The sequence below is a fragment of the Lepisosteus platostomus genome, chromosome 8 (genome assembly GCF_059453375.1).
Source record: "Lepisosteus platostomus isolate fLepPlt1 chromosome 8, fLepPlt1.hap1, whole genome shotgun sequence".
Classification (NCBI taxonomy): domain Eukaryota; kingdom Metazoa; phylum Chordata; class Actinopteri; order Semionotiformes; family Lepisosteidae; genus Lepisosteus; species Lepisosteus platostomus.
In genome coordinates this window covers 42,802,532-42,827,783 of record NC_142618.1, presented here as the reverse complement: position 1 = coordinate 42,827,783, position 25,252 = coordinate 42,802,532, and the positions used below count along the sequence as shown (strand labels likewise).

The 25,252-nt window shown below is 36.7% G+C and overlaps 1 protein-coding gene across 1 annotated transcript in view; it reads left to right on the top strand.

Annotated features, from left to right (window-relative positions):
* Window positions 1–25,252, top strand: part of pou6f2 (POU class 6 homeobox 2) — a 202,188-nt gene that overhangs the window by 66,598 nt on the left and 110,338 nt on the right. The window contains exons 3-4 of the mRNA XM_088643523.1: window positions 12,946–13,043; window positions 24,965–25,193. Coding sequence (XP_088499649.1) covers window positions 12,946–13,043; window positions 24,965–25,193 — 327 coding nt within the window. The remainder of the gene's footprint in view (window positions 1–12,945; window positions 13,044–24,964; window positions 25,194–25,252) is intronic.

Below are 25,252 nucleotides of genomic sequence, written 5' to 3'. Positions count from 1 at the left end.
ATAAAACCTAACAACCGACTTGTTTTGTGAAAATTTTAGGATGTGCTGTTGCACTACAATTTAAAAATCACCATATTACAAATAAATAGATCAACTCCTATCTTACTGGTTGCTGACACTTTGTTTCTCTTTGGAGTTTTTGTTCTGACATTGGGTTTGTAAAGTTTGGTATTTCCCGTGACTCAAAATTGGAAACCCTGCTATTAAGCATTTAGAAGTTCCCACTTGGTCAGATATTAAATCACATTCTGAATTACTACTTGTATGCTTTCATCCTCATGTGCAGAATATCATGAAAACATCATTCTTCCATTGCCAAACTATGTCCTGTGTTGTCTTTGACTATATCAGAAAAGCTGGTCTACGCTTTCGTCTTTTTTAGAATTAATTACTGCAAAGCCTTATTTCCTGGGGTATGTAAATTCACATTAAATAAACAGTTATATGTACAGAATTCGGCAGCCATAATCCTGACCAGGTCACATGCATGTGATCACATTACACCAGTCTTGGAGTACTTGCATTGGCTGCCTATAAAGTTTCGACTAATCCTCATGCTCACCTATAGGGCTATACTGAACATGGCGTGGCACCTTTGCTCCAATCTGATTTATGATCTGTGCACTCCCCACCTCACAATCTTCATTCTTCTCACTCTGGTCTTCAATACGTCTCCAAGGCATGTTTACATGGGTGACAGGGTGAGCCTGAGCGCATTAAAATCTGCAAATCTTTATTTAGTGTCTGTGTCTGCTCCATTTTCTTATGACCATGTACAACAGCTTCTTCTGCATCTCTAACCATTTTTATTATATGCTTATTTTGTAATCTTCTCTTCTTCTTCTTCTTCTTCTTCTTCTTCTTCTTCTTCTTCTTCTTCTTCTAAATCCTTGAGTATAAACCGTTTATCAAAAGCCTCCAAAATCTGTGCCCGACAGGTTTAAGATTGCCGAAGATAATGCTCATGTCAGGTTCAGTTTGTAATTAAACCATATTAGAGTAAAAGGTTATTTCAGTAATTTATGTAATAAGATGTATCATGGTAGAAAAGAAGTTACCTTTGCACTGGGATTAGGAACATTTCTGCCACAACCAAAGCCACTGTACTCCCATATGTTTGCAGATCTGCACACATGAGGTTCTGTCTGCCGGACCTTTACATTAGGCCCGTCAGGTTTTTACAGTATATGGATGGAAGGTTCTGGACCTACTATACCTCATAGACTACATCCAATCATTTACAACTCTTCAGTCCCTTACAGAAACACTTATGGATGGTTTGCATTTGACAGCAAAGTGCACCAAACAGTAAAATCTTTCCTTAGGAGCTTGACATGGATTTCCAGTCCAGTAAAACACACACATATTATTGGTCTTGCCTTCAGCACCAACTCTTTTGAAGTGGTGTATAAAAGCTTAGGTTGGTTTAAAATTTAACTTTGAGATATGTAGAGGTAGAGGACTCACAAAAAGTTATTATTTCATATTTTGATGCTGTAGAATGTCTTTTATACTGTAGCCAGGCCTCCTCTCTTTTTTTTTGAGAACCAGAAGTAAGTTTTAAAAATGTGCTGAATATTTTTCATTCAGTACTTCAAGAGTAAAAGCATAAGGTCAGGTAAGCAGGAAAGGTCAGAAGGTTATTACTGAATTTATTAGACAAATATTTACTCTATCGTGCAGTATTTCAAATTTCTACAGAATCTTTACTTTTGTTAAAAGGCAGTGTTCTCTGAACAGTTGTACATAATGATAGTCAGACATCTGTAAAGAAAATTAAATATAACATAAAACTCCAAAGGAGAAAAATATATTCCCTTGGAAGGCTGATGTAAATAATTTTGATAGAGCTTCTGTTATTGCAGCAGATGCTTATTGCTCATGTCTTTGGGGAGATCCACTTTGAAAAGATTTCAATTTTAATAAACAGATTATGTGCACTCACAATATAAAATTAAGGTTTAAGTAATGAAATGCAGGTAAACCCCCTAGATATTTTCTTATTCATTTTTTTTCTAATTTTGTAAACCATATCACATTCAGACCTTGGGAAAAGTGCTTATGCATTTATTTATTGATTTTTTTCTCTTAAATATGTTAACATAACAGTTATTGCCAAGCCAATCAAAGTGTCTGCTGATATGTTATTTCTTAATAACAAAACAAACACAAAGGGACTTTTATTGTTCAGTCTTACAGCTTATCCAGCATGGAATGTATTATTAACACAGTGGTAAGGTTAAATAAAAAGCATTGATGCTTGTGGGTGTATTATTTCTAAATTCCATTGTTGCGAATGCTGTAAACACAGATGATTTAATTCCTTTAAAAATAATATAGCAGGGGTTTCTTCAGAAGGCTTCAGGACTCCTAAATGTCTGCTTTATTGTCAGATCTATGATATTTGCTTTCTTACTTGATGCAGAGAAAAAAATGACAAAAACTCATTCTGAAGGTATTTTGTCTAATAGGCAACCAAAATCCAGAACCATGACGTTTATGTGTTTATTAACACACGTCAGTCTCATACATAGATTTACAGCATCTGTCTATCTATGGGTTAAGTGTATAATCTGTCCAGCTATAAAGTTATACCTTCATTCAATTGCTGAAACAACTTCTCACTTCTCTACATGATCTGCTACAGTATGTATTGGAGATGCTGGGATGTAATGCCTGCCATTTATGACCCTGTGATGGGTGAAGTAGGTACCTTCAAAAGGCAAAACATTTTGGGGTGAAACATGATATATTAATGCAAGGAATTATTATTTCTGAGTGCAGTTCTTAAGGCATATGTTATACACATCCAGTTATTTGCCCACCATTTGAGATCGCCAATAGACTTCTTGCCATGTATAAGACTCTATTGTTATTCCTTATTCATTTAGCTAATGTCTTTATCCAGGGTGACTTATTTTGGAAGTGCAATGATGAAACCATAGTGTTTATATAGGGGGCAACCTGAGAGTCACAGAAAGATAGTTTAAAAAGCACTGAAAAGAGCACCAGTTTAGCACTCCACTGAGTATACAGTAGATAGCAGATCCTTACAGCTTTGAAAAAGAGGCAGAGGCTGAATGTCTGCAGGGCTTAACCAGTTGCATTCTCCAAGAGGGCAATCAGTACACATCGCCTCTCTATCCACCCAAAACTCTTGGCAAAGATGGGTGAATCATTTAGTTAGTGCCCTGTCTTGGCAGCATTGTCTAATGAAACTAGTATCTTTAATTTTAGACAAATCAATTTAAATATCCCAAGATGTACCACTTTATCGAGACCAATCCGCATGAGGACCCTCTTGCTGGTTTATTGCATTCAGACTAATTTATTTTCTACTCATAATTATGAATATCAACTAATTATCCATGCAGTTCCGAGCCCACTTGGGAAATATTGCAAATGAGAATTGCCATAGTAACCTTGTAAGTGCATATTTTGCTAATGGCATATAAGGATGTTTATGATTTATGACAATGCTCAGAAACCAAAAAAAGTAATATCTGCAGCCTGGAAAATGAAGAGTTAGTATTCCAAAGATTACATTTTTCAGTTTTAATGGGAAACAAAACAGCTGCACCTGTTTCTAATAATCACTGACACAGTAGCAAAAGTAACTTAAGGATATCTTATGGTTCTGAGAGCAGCCTCCTCATAATGCGTCATTTATCTTTTGAATACGTGCCGGTCCAGGCTCCCGTGAAGCGTAGTTCTGGACCCTATGCAGACGGTATAATCTGGAAGTGAGTGGAGTAGGACAACGGGGAGGAGATGACAAGGATCAGGGCAAGTTGACAAACAGGGGGGTGTGATGACAGTGAACTGGTGCGCGGGGGGTGTGGCCATAGCAAACAAGTCAAAGGGAGTCCAGGGGGAAATCAGGGGCGGTTACAAACCGGAACGGGATATGGTACAGTGACAGGGAAATAAAAACAGGATGACGAGGCCAGGCGCTCTGAGCCCCGGACTCGGCTGGGTCAGGACACTGATCGCAGGTCTATGTCCTCAAGCTGCCAGATTGTGCCACAGTGGTATATAGTCACAACCATAGTCATATAGTGGTATATAGTCACGAACTATAATTTCCTACTCATCGTAGGTTCCTACAGTACTCTTATGATCAATGCTATGGAATGTTTAATTATCAAGTACACAAGACCACATTATAATGTCTCATCTAAAAATGTCTCATCTAAAAAGAAGGTATTATAGTATAAAATCTCTCTATAAACTTGTGCCTCTTAGAAATAGTTTCCTGAAAAAGTAATGAAGGACTGTATGGATTCTTCTGTGAAGGACTGTGTTTTCCATTCTGCTTTTTAATTCTCAAAATTTTTCATTGCTCCCAGTACACCATTTTAGTAATGTCTTTTCCATTGTTCAACCCCAGCTCTCTTATTTGCTACCACAAAAAAGAAGATTAATCTTTTTTAAAGATTATTTTTATTACTGTGATGTAAATTCAAAGCACGGCGGTGAATTCATTGAACTCAATTTCTGTCAGCAAGCTAAGGGTGATACTGTGAAATCTACAGATCCAAAGATTGATGTGTAGATGACAGACTGACACAAGTCTTATGAAGCAGACACACCAGAGTGTGTGTGAGGAAGACATCTCTCCAGCAAGAATGTTGTGAAATATAGTCTGCAGGCGATCTAGAAAGCACATTGTACCCTGCTACCACAGGTTAACAATCCACCATTCATCACACAATGGAAATGTGAATTACTGCACTATACTGTATGCAAAGCAGGAGAATACAGGACAAATGAAACTATGTGTGGGGAGAAGGCTTTAGATATATTAGAAAGAAAATGTGAGTTATTGATTTTATAGACTGGACTGTTAGCCTATGACATTGTCACGAAACATTATTTATTTGTATACAAAGGACTCAATTACCTTGAAACACATCATTTTAACAGCCGGTGTATTTACCACAAAATTACAGCTTCCTGCGTAAATAACAGATGTCAGGGACTAGGGAGGGTTACTATGATAGATTACCTGATAGGTTTTGTAAGATTGGACTGGTTACCTTAGCATCTGCAGGTAGAGACAACTCAGAGAAAGAGAAATGCAATCTGTAGTTAGCATGAATGATTACCAGGAATGCTTTCACGGTTGTGATGTTCCTATTTCCTCCCTCTCTCTTTTACCCCAGCCTTCCTGTCTATCCTCAGTATTCCCCACTTACAGTACCTTTATCTCTCTCTTCACTCTCTGATTTCTGCTGTGTCTTCACCCTCTGCAGGTGAGGTTAGATAATATAACCTTTTGCAAGTAGAACAGGTGATTATTGTTTGTATCTTTATTATTGTATTTTTGATAGAACAATTTCCGTTAATTTAGTCGTATGTGGTGGAAAAATAAGGACTAAAACTATTTTGTTATGCTCATCATTAACTAGACAAACTCATTATATAACTAGTGTTGTGTTTTTGCATTCCTTAGTTCCTAGTTACTGTAGGTACTGGAGTTAAAACAGACAGGAAGATCTCATTTTGCATTTAGCTCTTTAATTTAAGTTATTTTTTAAACCATTTCCCAGATGATGTGTATGAGATGAGCAATATTTTAGTAAAATCATTAGAAAATTCCCAACAAGAAAGCAGATTCTGATACAACATTTAGTTATCATAGTAAACTGGTAATGGGAATAGGGAAGACAAATTGGCATACAGTATTAAAAGAACACAAATAACACCATACATTGAAAAGAACATTTGTACTGAAAGTATTGTGTCCTTGGTAATGTTTCCCATTCATAAACTCATCTAATTCAGAGTAACCTTTGTCTTTGTGTTTCTAGGGAAGGCATCAGCTGGTCACCATGAAATAATAATATGGTTTGACGGTCCTTTTAATAAGTGACCTTTATCACAGGATTTTAAAGGGCTGACCAGATGCAAAGGGCAATGAAAAGACTTCATTCGTGGTGTAATTCACAGTTAATAAGGCAGGCTGGTGATGGCGGTGAGGCTCATTGAAATGTAGTGATCTAATTTAAGCAGATTTTCAAGTGATAGTTGTTCTCAATACTCAGATTATAGCTTCAAGTTTTCTACTTTTGATAAGACTAAGTATATGAAAAAAAAAATCTGACTTTTACTTTCAGGGTTAAAATATTGAGACAACTATTTGATTGATTCTGCAAATTAACCTCCCACAAAGATTTATTTCTAAATACTTTCTTGTTCAAGAGGCAGTGCTGCCTCAGCTCTGAAATATTTTGAGAGATCAGAAACCTGTTTGTGACTCTAGATGTTTAATTTACATTCATAACATTAATTGTTTCATTGGCTGAAGTTTTGACTACAAATAGGATACATTCAATAAAATAGGTTTTGAAACACCCCAAATGCAAAAACATACTTTATTGATACTTTATTGATAGTTATTGTAATGCTTCATCTCATTCGTTATAATTGTTATATACTGTATTTGCGTAATGTGTCTCAAATATACTGTACTCTCAGATTTTCATGTTGTCATTTTCAGTATTTGTTATTATGTTACTGCAAGAAAACTTTGATAACCATGTACACTTCATACATAAAAATGTGAAGCACTTACGGTTCAAGACAATATAAATTAGTGGTTTCCAATTATTTGATGCTCTTATGTATTCCGGAGAATTCATTATAATTTGTATACAGAGAGGGTTCATCTGTCATAGTTGTAATCATAGACAGAAGCCCTTTTGTTGCCTCCACTATAATACTAAAAGCTGATGCCATCTAATGTTTGTGTTAATAATTTCTTACTTATAACATAGCTTTTGAATAATGTTTGCTGTATCCTGTGTGTGTAGCAGTAGTAAAATTATTTATTTAGCTAATAAAAAATTCCAAGAAATCAAAACCAAATGCACCGTAAAAGGCAATTTGAACTTCTTGTTTCTGTGGTTCGACATGTACATCTCTTTGCCTGTTGTATTTCATGGTAAAATGTATATTAATTTTCAACTAAGAGAGCCCATTTCCAGTGATTCAAAGAGACAGCAGGATACAATAGGCCACATTCAGACTGAACTCATTTATAATCATCATGATGAATTACTATAAGGCTTAGAGTCATTTCAATTGGAAGTACTAGGCCGATCTTAACACATTGGTTCACATCTCTGTCTTAAATGAAATCACAGCAGAACAATGAAGATGTTAAGCACCAGTCACATTTTAAACATATTACTATTTAACAAAGCTTAAAAATCTCACAGAAATTGAATAACGAAAGAACAGACAATGGCTAAAGCTATTTAACAAAAGGGTAACAGATTTGTGAATATGTATTTATACACTACATATACAAGTATTTACAAATATTTTATGTACAATATGATTATTTTTAAATAACCATCAAATAAGGACCGACAATATAATGAGAAGAACTGTCACCATTTTTCTATAATTAACTTATAATTAACTTAATTCTTTAATAAATGACATCAATCTATCCGATCCAGGTTTCAGATGGACCCAGAGCCAATGCCAGCAAGCAAAGGGCATAAGGTGGTATACAAGGGAGTGGAAAGGGACAGCACTCCATTGCAGGGAACACACACTAACATCAGGGCCAGGTTTCCCAGAAGCAAATTAACCTACAAGTATGTCTTTTGACTGCAGGAGGAAAGAGGAAACCTATGAGAACACACAGGTACACACTCCCTGTAGATACAGTAGTACCTCAGGAATTGAACCCAGGCCCCCGGTGCTGTAAGGCAGCAATCCTAACCACCGTATCACTGTGCCATCCTGATTAATACTGGTATTCATAAAAAGGAATTGGATATGTGTGCCTCTTTATGTAAAAAACCTTTGGTCTTCTGCAATATACATCATGCAGTTAATCACTTTATAGGGGGTTGAGGTGAACCTACAATTTAGTAAGAGTTTCCTGCTCACCTTAACTACTGCGTGCAACTCACATCTCAGACACAGTGAAGAAGGAAGAAAAGAAAAATCCACTGTAATTACCTTTACAGTATATCTTAATAGAAGTGCTGTAACTGCTGGCTCTTAATAGGCCAACCTTCGGAAGAGAATGATACTTTAGCATTTTTCTTAATCAAATGTTCAATCAGTGGTTCTCAAACAGGGGTCTGGTAACCCTCCCAGGGCCCCTTATAGACTGAACTAGAGGGTCCTTGGAAACAAAGGGCCACATTTTCTCTCACAATCCCATAAAATATTGGGTATGATTAACTCAATGGGGTGCAATTAACCGGGTCAGCTCTGACAGCTCCAACAGAACACAGGTCAGACTGTTTCCGACGTTAATATTTTATGATTATAGTAGAGCATCATAAACTATAATTATTTAATCAATCTGATGGATTTAAATTGGAGGTCTTTCTTGACAGTAGTTTCTTGAAAACTATGTCCCCAATAAAAAAAAAAATCCTGAAAACTCTTGTGTTGTGACATTTAGCAGTATATTTCTGAAAACTAATGGTGCAAGAGCTACTGCTAATATTACTTATATTACTGATTATAATCTTTATCCTACTGTATCTACTCTCAAATTCCGATTCAGTTCAAGGAGACCAAATAGTTAAGCAACATAATGTTGCAACCTCAAAACATTAACGCAGATCACATTCTAACCAAGTCCGTGACTGCAGTCCCACAAAAAACTTTTTTGCTTCTCAATTCCCCCAGAAATGCTAAAATATCCAAATATTTTTCCTCCTGTTTGTTGCATGTAAGAACTCTGTAACTGGCTGAATGGCTCCCAAAACTATTTCCAAACAACTGATTGTCCTGAAATTTGAAATTAAAATTGGGCATCCTCAGAGCTTCAAGGACAGGGATCAACCTTTTACAGTATGCATGTCAACATGGTGTCACAGTGCCATTTTAATGCCTAAACAGTCTTTTGCAATCTTACATCATATCTTTACATATAATCTGAATAATTGGTTGAAGCCGTAACACCTTATCTAAATGTCCAATTTCAAAACTCAGACACTCCTTCCCTTGTGGAAGGCTTAACTTCTAATTTCATCGCTTGTGTCTAGACTCTCTGATTATTGATACATTGGATTCAGGTCACAAAGAAATGAGTGGCTTGTCTCATTGCCCTCTTCCTTTCACCAGCAATGACTGAGCCCAGCAGTAAAGGATTGGTTTAACAGAGGAAGGCAGTCATAGGCTTTTAAGATGAAGCATTTAAGATTATATTAGGAGCATTATTCTTTATTTTAGCTGGTAAGTCGCTGGTCCAGAATCCAGAACCTTAAACACTGCTCCATCCTACTACCTAATCCTTGAGCCCACTTTTTACATATAAAATCACAGAAACCCTCCATCTAATATACTGTATATAGGCAATATGGTTCATAAACAGAATACATAAATGAAATTGCTTACTAATAAATCCAAATAAATCTGAGTCCTCCACAATGTTCAGTTTATGGCTGTAGCCACAACTGCACATCAATCATAATACCATTGCACAAGCCAATTAATGGGAAAAAAAATTGCTGAGCAGTTACGCATATATTTCCAAATCTGATTAATTTGTAATATTCTCCCCTTTAGTCACTCACTCATGACTGACTCATTGGGAATTTTTATTTTTTATTTTTTTCTTTTATTGAAGGGGCTAAATTGATTTGAAACCAAAATAATAAAACTTCCCAACCTGCTGACATTTCATAAAACAAATTATAGAGCCGAGGGATTTACACGGGTTTAGCGCGTGCTTTCCTTCTACCAGAGTTATCAATGCAGGGAAGGATCGTTAGAGCCCTGCTAAATTAATAATCTTAGATCATTGCTGTTCATCTCTGACTGCAATTGATCAGAATTAAAGCAGCATGAGGTAGTAGTGTTGAATAAGCTGAAGGAAAGTTCTCAGATTCCCTTTAGCAATAACAAAATTTATGGGTAATTTTGAAAATTTAGTGTGCTGTTTCTACTAAGGGATCATACATGATTCTGCTTAGTATTTCATATTTACACATTTAATCTCACATCTGAGTTTTGTGCGTAATTATTCAATTTGATATCTGTCTTTCTTGGTATTAACATTAACATTTCACTCACATTGGCTTTCTTTTATGTTCAACTTAGATCCTATCCATGCATTTTCAATACTATCCATCCATTTAAACTAATACTATTATTATTGTTTAGAATTCCATTATATTTCAAAGTATTCAAATATTGTTGTAACCCTGTCTGTGTTATAAAACAGTGAATGTCAAAAAAAATAAACTGGTCTGTGAAAGGTAAGTGAGAAAAAAAAAACATGTCTATGACATTCTGTAGGTTTAATCACAATTAAGCAGAGGAGGAGCAGAGTTCTATTTTTTCCAGAAATATTTTGAAAAACACATCCGATAGGTACTGTAGATAACACAGGAATTACGGAATCTGAGAGAATAAATATTATTTCATGCAGTACATGTCATTTGGTAGGTTGAACTACATAACACCAGATGTTTCCAGTTACAATTGAAGGTGTTGAAACACTTGCTGCTACACCTTCCAGGTGGTAAAGTGGCTTTGTATTCCCAGGGCTGAACCATTTCAGCAAAAGTATCTTTTGAAGGAGCATTTTATAGCTTGTAGGAATTATACAGGAGAAGGAGGGTGAAACCATTATACTGTTGTAGCGGAGGGATTAAAGTGTGACGCTGCCTTGTTTCTTCATGTCATTTTCTCTCTTTGAGCTCATAGAACTCCTCTGATAAGTTCTTTCTCCTACAATAATTATCAGTCTAAGAGAAAAGTCAGTACAATAGAGAGTTAATAAGAGCATGGTGGCGTAGTGGTTAACATTGCTGTCTCGCATTACAGGGGCTCTGGGTTCAATTCCTAGAGTGTTTTTGCATAAAGTTTGTATGTTCTCCCTGTGTTTGTGTGGGTTTTCTCTGGTTTCCTCCTACAGTATAAAGAAATATTGTCACGTTTATTAGCTTCTGGGAACATTGGCCCTGTTATGAGTGTGTGTGTTCCCTGCGATGGACTGGAGTCCTGTCCAGGGTGTATCCTGTCTTCTGCCGGTTGCTTGCCAGGATAAGCTCTATCTCTCCCTTGACCCTGTAGTGGTTTAAGAGGAAATAGATGGATAGATGGAAGGAAAGATGCACACGCCTATTAAAAAAAATGACTGCTGCCCTGCTGCAAGGTGTTTATAAAGCCAAGCTGCATGTAGTATTTCTTCTGCTACTTGTTGAGCCGCCAAATAGTGTCTGTCACAAACTGAGCCCAGTCGCAGGAGACCTGCGTGTGATTAACCAGTTGATTTTGCCCTCTGAACTCACTCTGTAACAGAAAATATATATATATATATCCAGAAATAATAGAAAGAAGCAAAACTATCAATATAATCAAACAGGCTTCTGAAATATAAAGGTGTCTTGGCCTTTCTGATCCATGAAGAGAAGCTCGTGATTCAGCTCACATGACCATAATGCACAGATTTTCTTTGTTGTAACCGCTGTGTCTTGTATTGGTTAGTCATCTGTAATTTACTCAATGTAAAATTTGCAGAATGTACGTTTTTACAATTCACCAGTTGTTCCAATTAGAATTAGCTTTGGATGAATGTGTCAACTAAATAAATATAACCTTTATTGATGTATGTAGTATTTGGGTAAAACACAAACCTATACAAGCGGTAGGAAACAGACCAGTTCTTTTACATTTTATGCGTGACAGTCCTCACTAAATACAGTATGTTATGTACTATATCTACTGTACTTACAAAATGCAACAGACTTACAGATATTTTGAGCCAGGTTTATGTATGTAACCCTTTTGCTCAAGATTCACAGTAATCTATTAGCATTGCCACTAATGGGCATTGTGTCTTGGCAAAAATTAAAGACACAATCAATTAAACATTGTATTATTTTTACACAGATTGAAGGCAGTGTTGCCAACTTCTCACTGAGTCAATAACTGACTGTCAACAGCAGCAGGTACTGTTTACACCCTGCATCTCATTGATTGGCAGAGTGACTCACTGTCAGCGCTGGACACAAAGTTACTAGTTGCCTCAATTTCAGGCTCCTGGAAGCCTGACCACTATCAAATGTCTTAAGTGAGGGCAGCTCTTACACTGAGGCAGTTCTACCTGGGAATTAACACTTATTCCCAGTGCTCAATTGCTCATTCTCCTCACCACAGCTGAGCTCAAAAAAGCAAACTGGGGATTTAAATGCACCCAATATTGTTGTCAGGAAATACCATGAGGCAAACGAAGTGAAGAAAAAGGTAGGGTTTTCTCCCAACATTTTGGGAGATTTGCAGATTACAGCCTGAAATGTATTACAGATTTCACAGTATCTGAAAAAAAGTTCTAAGGCGTATTCCAAATGCTCTCCCTCTAGCAACTAGGCCATAAGGCACCAGTGTATGTTCATTTGGCAATGATGAGAAATAGTGGCATTTACAAATGACTACCCCCCCCCTTTCAAATGCAAAGAGCTGTCTTTGCATGTGCGAAGCCTTCCAGCGGATCCCCCCTGAGGCGGCGTGTTGTCGTTCTTGTAATCGCCACGCTCATTACTGTTTCAATATTTAAAATATACCCTGTCATCCTTCACAGCGTTGTGGGTTTAACAAATTTGAATAATTGTTGCTCATGATACCAGCCAGAACTACTACTAGCCCGGGCGCATGAAGCACTCATGTATGTAAATTGATGTATAATGTGCCCTACATTTGTTCCGGTGATATTATTCAGCTTCAGTTTCAGCGCTGTCACTTTGTCATACATCTCCTTCAATGAGCTGGACCAGCTGAATGAAGTGGTAATTTATGCAGCTTGATGAGTGATTCTGAGCGCTTGAGTTATTGATAAAGCACTTAGGCATATCATTTCCAGCTTGATGTTATGTGACATCACGGTGTGGCGATGTGCAGCTCTCCCCAGGCTGTAGCTATTAAACCTAAACCTTTTCTTTTTTTTTCCTTCCTTGTGCTCAGGAAACAGAGGAAGTGTGGTGCAGCCTGACACAGGCAGTGGCACAGCCGACCAGACCCAGCATAACCAGAGCCACCCTGCTTACCCTGTTGGACCACAGGTGGGTTACTGCTCTTTCTTTACTTCCTGACACGGCAGAGGGTGTTGGCATTCGCGAACAGGGTCGGAAACTGAGATGAGATAAAATAAGTTTTCTTCGGCTGCTTCTGCTTTCTTTCCTTCTTGCTCGCTAATGTTTTAACAAGACCAAGTGCTCATTGAGAGTTGATGCCTCTCCTTTTCACCAGGGAGTGGTAACATAAAAAATGTGCAAGATATTAGTGAATTTTCTATGTTTTGGTTCATATATCTAAAAAACAGTCTGACTGTATGTATTTACTTTATAACCAACAGTAGGAACTGTAATGCAGTAGACAATGTACCTAAGCTAGGCAGTGTTTAATGCATGGAATTCTAAAAGTATACTAATGTATTTGTTTTATTATGACAATTAATGTACTGGATACGAACTGTATGTACAGTAAGTATACAGAAAATAATTATTTTGTCTGAATTTTCACTGTATATAAATGTATACAGTTTGAGATATTATTTGAAGTATTACAAAGGCTTATTTTGCCTTTTATTTTTACTTGAATGTTTTTCATTGATATAATTCCGATAAAAACATGACTATTAAAATAAAAAGGACTTTCAGGGTTCAGAATCAACAAAACACAGTTGCCTCACAAGGGTATTGCAGAAATTCAGTGTCAACATTTTTTTCTATAGGGCCCAGACACCCAAATTCATGGTTACCCAACAAAAATAAACCATGCGTGGTGGGATTCACTGAATATTTAACTTTCATGTGGAGTTTCTGCCTTTTTGAAAAAGTGTCTAGTGATATCCAATGTGTTAAACCCTCTGTGAATATAGGCCAGCATGTTACAGAAACAATATGAAACCAATCCCTAGATATTTCACCAGGAGCTTTTCATATTCACTGAAATGTTTAAGGTTTTTGTAAATTCCCTAGTGAAATATTTAGTGATTGAGTGAAATCCCCAGTTTCGCTTTGTTACTATAATACATACAGTACTGTATATACAAGGAAGACACTGTAAAGTTACAGAATTGAATAATTTACATAGTCTAGTTCAAAAGCTTGTGTATGGGGTTATCAGAATTGTATAATAAGAATTGTTATAAGAATATACAGTAGTATAATCCTAGCTACAGTATGTTTTAGGAACTCCACAGAATACTTCAGGGAATGTATTAATCACTATAGGTTTTTGACTGAAATTCACAACTCTGACAATAAGTATGTGCAAAATGGTGTTATTGGTTTTCTGTTCCTGTGAGATAATAAAATTGACTAAATATTTAAAAGTGAATCTATTTACTAATAATTAGCATATACAGGTCTTATGTCTTGAATGAGGCAAATGTTGCAGTTTCGACTGGAATTGATTTTATGATTGGTATCTGCAGGGATTGTTCAATCATGTCCTCTTACTGTACTTTCTGTCTTCCTGCTTTAGAGTCAAGAGCTACTAGAATGTGCTAGTGAGAGCTACTGTATAAACTCCAGCACAGAAACAGGGATGAGGGTAAATTATTGCTGCCTTGCAGAAGAGCCTAAAGAGCTCAGAACAGGGTACTGCGTAATTATAGTAATTATTTATTTTTTGATGGTGGAGGCAAAATCTCAAAGGACAGCTTTTAAAGTTACATTGCAAAATCTCCTCAACTTTATAGGACTCCACATAAACTTAAAATGTGCTTACTTAAGTCATTTTGCTTCTGTTTCTTGAACCTCCTTTGTCTTCTCTTAAAAAAGTAATGTTTTTTTTTTAATTTTTTCCATTATCATCATGGTTAGCACTGTGAATAGAACTCTGGGCTTAATTACAAAAGACTGTCAGCTTATCTTCCAAGGCAAGATCCATTTTGTTGTCAAATTTCACGCTGAGTAACGGGTCTCCATGGCCCAGTCCTCAAGTGAACCTTCTGTCTCTGTTATTGCTCTTTTTGTTGTGTTGACAGTTTTATATTCATTTTACTGGTTCACAGGAGTAAACAGCTCGATAAAGAGGAACCTCGCACTTAATTGGATTTATTGGTTTGATGGCATGGGGAGATTTAATGAACTACAGGCCTATTAGCACAGCACTCGATTGCCTTTGATCACACATTATCACAGCATTGAAGTGTTCCTAATGGTGTCTTTCTGAGGGCTTTATACAATTAAGGTGTTTATGGTATTTAAGTGACCGACCACACCTCTGACAGGGCTCATTTGAAAACTTGGCCTGTGATTTGTATACATATTTTAATTAAGAGAGTTGTGTAGATTTTTAATAAAAAACAAGAAAAATGTTATGTTTCTCCTTTCTCACATTTAGCATCCAGGGGCCTGACTAGTGACTTATAGTTTGACAGATTACTTTTTTCATTAGCATAATAATTAGAATATTAGCCGTAGGTTCCTTTCTCTATTGAAAGTGACACTTTTTTGTGATCATAAAACACAGATTTTAAAGATCAAAAGGCTATGCACTTTTTCACCTGGACAGTCCCCTGATAAGTTAATGCTTAGTAGCACCTTATCAATAAATAGAATTAATAATGAAAGTCAGGAAAGTTTTAAAAAGACACCAATTCCTGTGAGTCCTATAGATAAATGCAGGTCTAGTCCAATCTATCCCGCATTCACTGGGATAGCACTTATCACTGTGTCAGCAAGTCACACTGCATCTTTCTTACTGATGTCTTTCTATCCAGTTGTGCTCATTCCTGCCTCCTACTGCTTGCTCCTGCTCTCTGCCACTTCCGGCTGAACCTGCAATCGTTTTGGTACATTTAAAAATGTGTGTATGGTGTTTGAGCTACTCCCTGTTCAAACGCCATCTAACCTCTGCTTCATTGACAAATGACACTCTTACCTCTGCCAAGGATCTAATCTTCAACAACTCTGACGATCTCCTTCATGAAATCAAACCGCTTCCCTCCCACCTTCAATTGGCATCCAGTGGTCAGTCTGGCAGTTACCAAGGAAACAGCCACTCTCTCCAGGACTCAGCCTCCCAAAGAAGAATATTTGACCACGTGGTTAAGCATTTGGCTTGCTGACTCTGTGCCCAATATGACATCAAAGACTTACTTACTTAAACACTTAACAGTATATGCTCAGCATTTACTCAGGCCTGCTCAAGTTAGTCTTAGGGGTTCTGACGACTTTGTCCGTGTGAACAAGCTGTTAGCCCTCAAACCAATGTAGCTCAAAACCAACACATTCCTCTAGTCTAGGTGATCTGTTTTAGTTGCAATTGCATGACTGCGATTATCTGACTTTATGGGATGAAGTACACTATATGAGATATGATACACATGTCTAAAGTAGCTGATCTTATTATTTTTTATTTATAATAATCTTATTATTTTAAGCATTTTATAGCATTTTTTATTCTGCGTACTTTTGTGTACAGAGCACATTTGACTCCCTCCCTTTTGGGATTCTGGCATACAGGAAGTCATAAGGGGTTCCTCATCCTAATGACTTACCTTGTTCCTCACATAAAGCAGACTGAACATAAAGTACCTGCAGTTAAAGTGCTGTGTCTCCTTCTAATTACATGGTTGGTTCCTCAACATTGTACCTAACCATTGTCCTTTAAACAAAAAATTGTTTTGCTAAAGCTGTGACTTGATATCCCTTTGTAATCTTAGCATTTATGTTCTCCTGCAGTGTGGGCAAAACACAGCTTGGTTCACTCCCATGCATTTCATGGCCAGACTGAATTGCAGTCCCCTCCAAGTTGGCAACAGCAGCCACACTACAGAGCACATCAGATGGAGAAGTCAGAATCTGTTTCACCAGTTGAATTAAGTGGGAGCTTTATGAAGGCGTACTAACCCAGACTGGAATTCAGCCAGCACATTAGGATTAGGAACATTGCACTTTCATAACCTGCCATGGGATTTTTAATGACCAAATACTCAGCATCTTGGCTTAATGTCTCATTCAAAGGATGTACCACTAAGGGCACAATAGCCTTGGTCAGCATGGTAATGCACGCTCAGTGTGTATGTGGAAATGATTTGGAAATTCTGGTCCAGATAGAAGATCATCAACTACTGGTCCAGCAGCACCACTTACTGCAGCAATCAAGGCATCTTTGGAGGTTTCCCTCTCTGTACTGACCAGACTCAGCTTTATTTAGCCTCTGGGGCCTGACGAAATCCAAGGTTTCAAAAGTAGTAAAGCTGCTGCCTTAAAGAGACAAGTAATGCCTTTAAGGTAAAGCCAAATACCTGAGCTGCTATTACCTCCAAAATGATCAAACCCAACAAGAATTCTACTATTCTTTTTTGGTTATTGTTAGATTTTTAGATATTGTTTTAGATATCACTCTTCTCCACAGCTCCACTTACTGTGTTTTATTGTATTGGATCTGTTATCTTGTGTATTAATGCAATATCTTGAATCCTTAAGCTCTGTATTCTCATACTCTGTACTGTATGTGGGGCTTATTCGGTCATTTCTGCCTCATCCCTTGGCCAGGCAGCCAACACTCACACATCACAGTCATCTTATCAATACACACTTTGACGGTTTTGCATCCCAACTGAACAAAGTGGTTTTGATTGTTGTGACTAATGCCTCCTATTAAAGGATCAATATGGTTAGACACATTGCTCTCAAAGCCTTATATTATACAGTAACTGCAGTGAAGTTAAAGCAATAGGAAGGCATTTATCTTAATGCTAATCCGTCTTTGCCCTTTTTCATCAGCATGGTAATACACGCTCAGTGCGTATTGGGAAGCTATTATGTATTATTTCTCTGTACGGCAAGTGGAATCCACTTTGCTGTTGACTTGCAAAAGGATTGTACAGTAAGTCCTGTGCTCCTGTGATAGACGTGACTCGGTGCAGTTCTGAAGAGCAGAGCGGAGGCATCACTAATGGAATCACAGCACAGCACAGTCTTCCTGAGAGTAAATCCGTTCTAAGCCTGGCATTGTGTTTTCCAAAAATTCCTACGCTAGTCGTATTTGTAAAACTATATTTTTGCCTCATTACTAAAGGTTGAAAAATGGGCTGGACTAGAATACGAGCAAAAGAGGTAGGATAGTTATGTTAAAGACAACAAAAGTCACAGTCTTGTTTATGGTTTGGCAATACTGTGTTGCTATACTGTATCTGTATTGTAATGTGAAATAAGTTGATTGTACAGCAATTGTTATTTTTGTGTTGTCACACAAGTGCAATGTTTGAAGGGAAATATTTTCCCAGTGTCTTTTACCCCCAAAAGCTAAGAGTACCATTATCAATCAAAAGAAAGGTGGAAACACAACATCCACCCATAAGTTTTCCTACTGTTTCTTCCAATTCGGAAGCTGGAGTCTGACTGGCTTGCAATGGGCACAAGACAGGATACACACTGAACAGGATGCCAGTCCATCACAGACACATTGACACAAACTCACACCAGAGACCATTTTACCTTAAGATAATTAACCCACCAAAATGTCTTGGTTGTCCACTATCAGGGAGAACATTACCTCCATACAAATAGCAACTCAGGATGGAACTCAGGGCCCCAGTGCTGCAAGGCAGCCATGCTAACCACTGCACCACCATGCCACCCAAAAACACAACACCACCAAAAATATCATCTCAGTCTATACCTCTGAAAGGTTCCCATTAAAAACACCTCTATGGTATGACTGTGCAACTGGACAGCTGGTCTGCTGGTCAGGATTGCTGATCTTGTCCCATATGTTTCAGATTATATAGTTGCAGCCAGGTTGTGTCACTTCTATGTCATGTTTCTAAACTTGCATGTGTCTTATTTTCATATTTCAAGTCTTCCTATATACACATTTAAATAAATGTGTACAATATCTGTACTGTATCTTTACTTATCTATACTTCTAGAACATGTTCAATATGTATACATATGAACATCTCTTTTTTCATGCCAGTATATGAATGCATAGCATGTACTGTATACTGTATGCATGTTTAGGTATGCAAGCTGTATATATATTACAGTGTATGCTACAGTACATATATAAATGATAAATCTAAAGTATGTTTCAGTTTTTTTAATTACTATTCCATATGTAGTGTGACAAGATTTATTAATGAACTAGTTTTCCCTTTCAGGTAGTTGTTGAAAAGTACATTATTATTTATTGAAAACCCAAAGCCCATCCTGAGAAGGCAGAAGCCCTTTAAAAGAAGATCTCTACAGGGGAGAGAAGGTCTTTGTGCCTCTAGTCTTTTGGTCCTACAGTAGCTTCCTTGATCATGCTGCAACAATCCTCTTAGATAAAGCTCGGGATCGTCAATCAGATCACAGGTCACATAATCACATCACAGGGGGTTTCATTGGATTGCTACAACAAATGCACTGCCACCGAAGCAACTGCCATGGAAACAGTGAAACTAAAGAGCCGCTTATTCAGGCCTTCAGCAAATTATGAATGCTGGAATCCAAAGGTGTGCATTAAAGAAGGGGCTCTAAACATTAATTAATGATTTTAAATTAAATTATCCCTATTTTATATCCACTGTCTTGCAAAAGTATTGAAACCCTTGCACAGTTTTAAAGCTTTAAAGCTTGCAGTCAAAACACTTTGATGCAGCAATTAATATTTATTGTACAGTGTATACACACCCAACTACACATATTCAAAGGACAAACCAAAAGGAAAAAATAAATAGATAATTCATTTGAAAGAAAAATGTAAAAGTCTTGATTGCTAAAGGTCTGGCAAAACTAAATTAACTAGTAAAGGTTAATTCCACACTGAAAAGTAATAGATTAAACATAACATTACAAAACAATTGTTTCTTCTATCTCATGGTACTTTAATTTAGCATGGAATTACCTTTCCTAGTTCCTTTGCAGCCAGCACACGCTGATGTGGTTCCCCACTCCAACATCTAAATTATTTTAGATACCAAATATGAGCGTAATGAGCCAAACAGTTCAGTGGCCTCTGCTTGTGAGAAATATTTGTGGTTCACAAGATCTCCAAATCAATACACCTGTCTGTGTAAGATCAGGTAGTGAATTTCAAGCAAAGATTCTACCATTAAGATCAAGAAAATTTCAGATCAGCTTGTAAATAAAGTTGCACAAAAGCACAGATCAAGAGAAGGGTATAGAACATTTTAGAAGATCCTTAATATCTCTTGTAGCCTGGAGAAGGCTCCCAGACACTGTTGTCTGTACAAAAGTTGCAACTGAGCCAGGATGAAACTGGTTTGGGATGCCACTGTGAGACCATTGGCAAGTTGGAAAGAGCTACAGAGTTTAGTCCATGGGTCAACAGTATTGTGGTCACTCTCTGTAGGGCCTCTACCAAACTAAAATAAAAGATCTGAAATCCTCCATTTGATTTACAGCATGGCACTTATGTGATATGCAAACTTACACTGTAATATTCATGTGATCTGCAAACATATGGTAAATGGTTTTGTTGTCAGACAACACAAACTTAGAAATGCTTTTAAGACTAAAGCAAACATAGATGGAGCAAATTGTTGAACAATTTTGGGAGAAACCCAGCTTCAGACTTAAAACTGGAACATAAATTCACCTTTCTGCAAGGACAGTGATCCAAAAGCAAGGCTAGACTGGAGTAGCTTAAAAGTAAGAGCATGAATGTCCTTGAGTGGCCCAGTGAAAGAGACCTGGTGTAAATCCTATTATGAATCTGTGAGAAGACTTGAAAACTGCTGTCCATAACTGATCCCCAAGCAACGTGAGACCGTTTGAATAAATCCACCAGGAAGAGTGGGGAAAAATTGCACTAAGCTTGTGTGCAAAGCTGGTAGAGACTTACCCCAAAACAGTGGCTATATACCAAATATTGAGTTCAGTATTCAATACTGAATACTGAACACTTATAGCAATTGATATATTTTATTTTTCCTCTTCAGTTCTTGAAAGAAAATATTACATTTTAACAAATTCGTATTTACCATTTTGTAATTTTGCAAAATGGGACACCATAGGAAAGGTCTGAATACTTTTCCATGGTACTGTTTGTAACTACAGTAAATGAATTGCTCTGTGCAAATGTCATGTTCATTTTAACAGATTTAACTATTAATCTGGTATGAAACCACTTCAATTGGAGAAAAAAGGACAAGCCTTTAAAATGCCGACTTTTTCTCATTCCATTCTCCTTAATGTTGTGACTGACAAGCTCATATACAGTAATTGCAGGAAGGTACAGTATATTGAATAACGTATACAGTATGTATGTCTACCTATCAAAGATATTATCCATAACATTTGTTAAAAACAAACTCTTTATTGTCTTTATTAATGAATCAGTCTTCCATAAATGCCTTTGGTGATTGATTGCAAGTATAATGTCATTCTTTGTTCTTCTACTGCTTTTAATAGTGTTTGCTTTAGATTTAGTAAAATTTCTATATGGATTTGGATTTAATTACATATTATATTTTCACAACATATCTGTCCCATAACTGTCCCTGAAACAAACACTGTCTGCTCCAAAAACTATGGGTACATATACTAATAATGAAAGTAATACTGTTTGTCTGATCATAAGATACTAATAACACAAAGAACAGAATCTCAAAAATTAGTCTCATTTTAAAACAAGGGTATGTTGTTCAAAATGTAAATAGTGTATTTGGTTACAGTCAAACTTATAATGCACTCAATGCTAAGCAATTAACATTCTATCTTAGGAACAAATATTTTGACATTTAAAAATCAATCTAAATGAATTGTCCCAGTCCATAATGTCTTCACATTGTTGTGTCTTATAGAGTATGTTCTGCAGGTATCGCTGAAACTGAAAGGTTCTGTCCTCATACATTCTTACACTTACACATCAGTCCTTCCATAGTTATCACATCTTCAACCCACCATGCAAAATACAAGCACATACAATAGCTGACAAGTGCAGTTAAAGATTTTTCAAGTTCATCCCCTCTCTTGGGGACCCTACAGCTGGTTCTTTGGGTCTCATGTTTAGCATGGACAGGAACAAAAATAATAAACTGTTCTGTGTGCGGTGACACCAACTGTGGAAAATATTAAGTGGAAAATAATGTTCTACTTTTTAATTTTTCAGGTTCATAATAGTAAGTCAAAAGCTTTAAGGTGCTGTAATTGCATATTTAACTTAAATATATAATTAAGAATTAACATGACTGTTCTTTAAAAAATAAATAGGAGATATACTAATCAGACTTTGAACTGGAAGTCTTTTAGTCCGTCTTTTTGGTATTATGTACCTTTTTTGTGCTTTAGATAACACCTGTAAATTAATTGTGTTTCTGTATTATAAATAAATGAAAAGTTCTGTAAAAAAGAGGGAGTCTTTAAAATAATGGAGAAGTTTACTGAATTTCAGGTTGGGGATACCTTTTAGGATTTTGAATACTTGTATAAGGTCCCCTCATAGGCATATTGTGCAATTCTGTAATACACGAGCACTGTTCCGGTTTTGAGAGACAAAGTTAGTGTTATATCTCTTGTTTCCTTAGGTACATCTGGTAAGATACCATGGGGCCCCTTAAAATGTATTAATCTTGAGTGATTCTATTAACCAAAACACTTCTGACTCTTCAATGCTAAAACTACTTAGTATAGAACTTTGTTTTGCTGCCTAAGGCATGTTGAGCACCTAACTGAAATATTAATTTGCAGCATTAGCCATTTCCCTTTCATTTGTCTAAAAGTTTTCAGTTATCATTCCAGATACTGTAAATTTTACTTAATCTTTAATGGTTCTTTAATGGTTGTAGTATTACTTAAAATAACTTTCACTTTCTCTTTTGGCCTTTCTATTTGATCTTTTTTTTTTACCAGTGCTTGTAATTCATTGTACTTTTTTGACGAGATTTTATTTTTTAATTCATTTGAAAGTTTTCTCTTCCCTTATATTTGCTTTGTTGAACCACTTTGAGTTCGGCTTTAAACGGAATCTGTTAAAACTATTGCCATCAGTTCTCTTCTGATTCGGCATGCATCCTTTCCCATTCAACTTCTCAAAGCCTGGTCTCTTTTTTTTAAAAGTCTGCTTTACTGAATTCTGGACATTTTCAACAAATATTTTAAGCATGCCTTGTTATGTTCACAGTCGCCGAATGTTTCTCTCACCTCCATTTGCCCCACTCTGTCTCCATTGTTTGTAAAGTCAAGATTACAAGAGTTTCCATTTGCATGAGCTCTGTCATACTTAACAATATCTGCCTCTTTCATTCTTTTGCTGTATTTATGAAGAAAGTTGAAGTCTCCCGCAAAAAACACTTCTTACTTTGCACAAAAATTCTTTGTTTCATTACACAGTGTTAAACTGTAATTAATATCATCATTTGGTGGTAATTAGAGAACTCTTAAGTCCTAAGGAACCAAAGATTTCTGTGACAAAACAGAAAAATGAGGCCACATTTAATGCCAGCATGTGGCTACCTAATTATTTAAGGCTATAAAATACAAGGATTAAATATTATTAATCACCCAGATCATTTAGATGTGTGTATGTAAAATATTTAATGTTATAGAATATTATTGTTTTCGAATATTCATTGTGAATATAAACACAAACTTTTGCCTGGAAACAAAAATGTTTTCACAATGTCTGAATGATATTGAATATTGTTCATTGCTCCCTAGTGTCTGTTCAAGTGTTACATCTTGGCAGATGGTCAAGAAGAGATCTAATGACGTTCACATTTGCCTGGGAACATTTGTTAAGGCACTGTACATTATTGTACAAAAATAAAATGCTAAAACATATACTGTATCTATAGTCACTATAAGCCATGAGAATAATTTTTATACCAAAGCAATAAAAATAGGATAGTATTAGTTTCTGCTGAAAAATAGACCCCAATTATTAAACACAGCTCTGCCAGTATCATAGATGTGTACTGGGGAATTCATTCAGATTTTCCACTGAGCCTGTGATAAAAAGATGAAGACTCTCCATGCAATGGCAGGTGATGCTAAGAGCATTCTCCTACATGGAGGTGCCATTACACATTGACTACTTGTCTACATCAGAACAATGGTGAGAACAATGTTGTGTATTTGAAGCAAATTAAGTAGGATGTTCCACTCTTTCCTGGTCCTGGTTGGTCAACCGTGGTTCCATTTCTCAGTGACTTAGAGGACCAGTCTTCTAGGCGAACTGAGTCTCAATTTCTCAGACCGGTTATTAAATCTCGGTAACAAAATAAATTCATTGACATTATAGAAATTTCTTTTACTAATTTCAATTGAAGCAGATAATCATGAACTTTGTGAAAATACTGTGAGTAACTATGTTGTCGCAAACTCACATTTGAGTTCCCACAAATTGCGACATAATGCAGCCCTTCCTGCTCACTAGTCACTGTAATAACTAATGTAATGTGATGTACAAGCAAAAAAGTACAGGTTGTGTAGCAGACATTTCACCGCAGAAATGTGATCTGCACGCAGAGTTAACAAGTACTGTAAGTAGTATTTGTCGACAAAACCGACAATCATTAGAAATGAAGAGCAAAATTTCAATTGAATTAAAAGAGATATGTTAACAAACCTGCTTGTTTACAATGTAATGAGGCCACAACATGTCACTGGACATTTTGTTGGCTCGTTCTGAATCACTGAACATGACATTGCACATACCTGGAAATGTAATCTATTTTGAGATGTAAATTGGAGATTTTACTGTTACTGGAGTTACTGTGAAATACACTCATCAATGCTGATTCTTTCTAACCCTGAAATATGAAAATAGCATTGCAGTTACCATTTAACAGATAGAAACAAACACGTTTTACAGAGTGTCTATGAGATCTAAAATAATTTAACTGGTTTATACTATTTTGCACCATATTGCTCATAGATGTACAAATCATTAACACAGTCACGCTATGTTAAAAAGATATTTTGCATTTCAAGGTGTTAAATGTGATGTGGCTTTTGAAGAGACTGGTCCTCGAGTGTGCCGCTGCCTGTTAACAGTCCATGTGTTTGTATTCTAGCCTTTGTTGGCAGCACAGCAGCTGGCATCGGCGGTGGCAGGGGTGATGCCCGGGGGCACTCCAGGCCTCAATCAGCCAATCCTCATTCCTTTCAACATGGCCGGGCAGCTGGGTGGACAGCAGGGCCTGGTCTTGACTCTCCCCACTGCCAATCTGACCAACATTCAAGGCCTGGTCGCAGCGGCAGCAGCAGGAGGCATTATGACGCTACCATTACAAAACCTTCAAGGTAAGGACACACCGGACAATCACACATGACTGGTTTATAGTCAGGGCCCATGCGGCTCT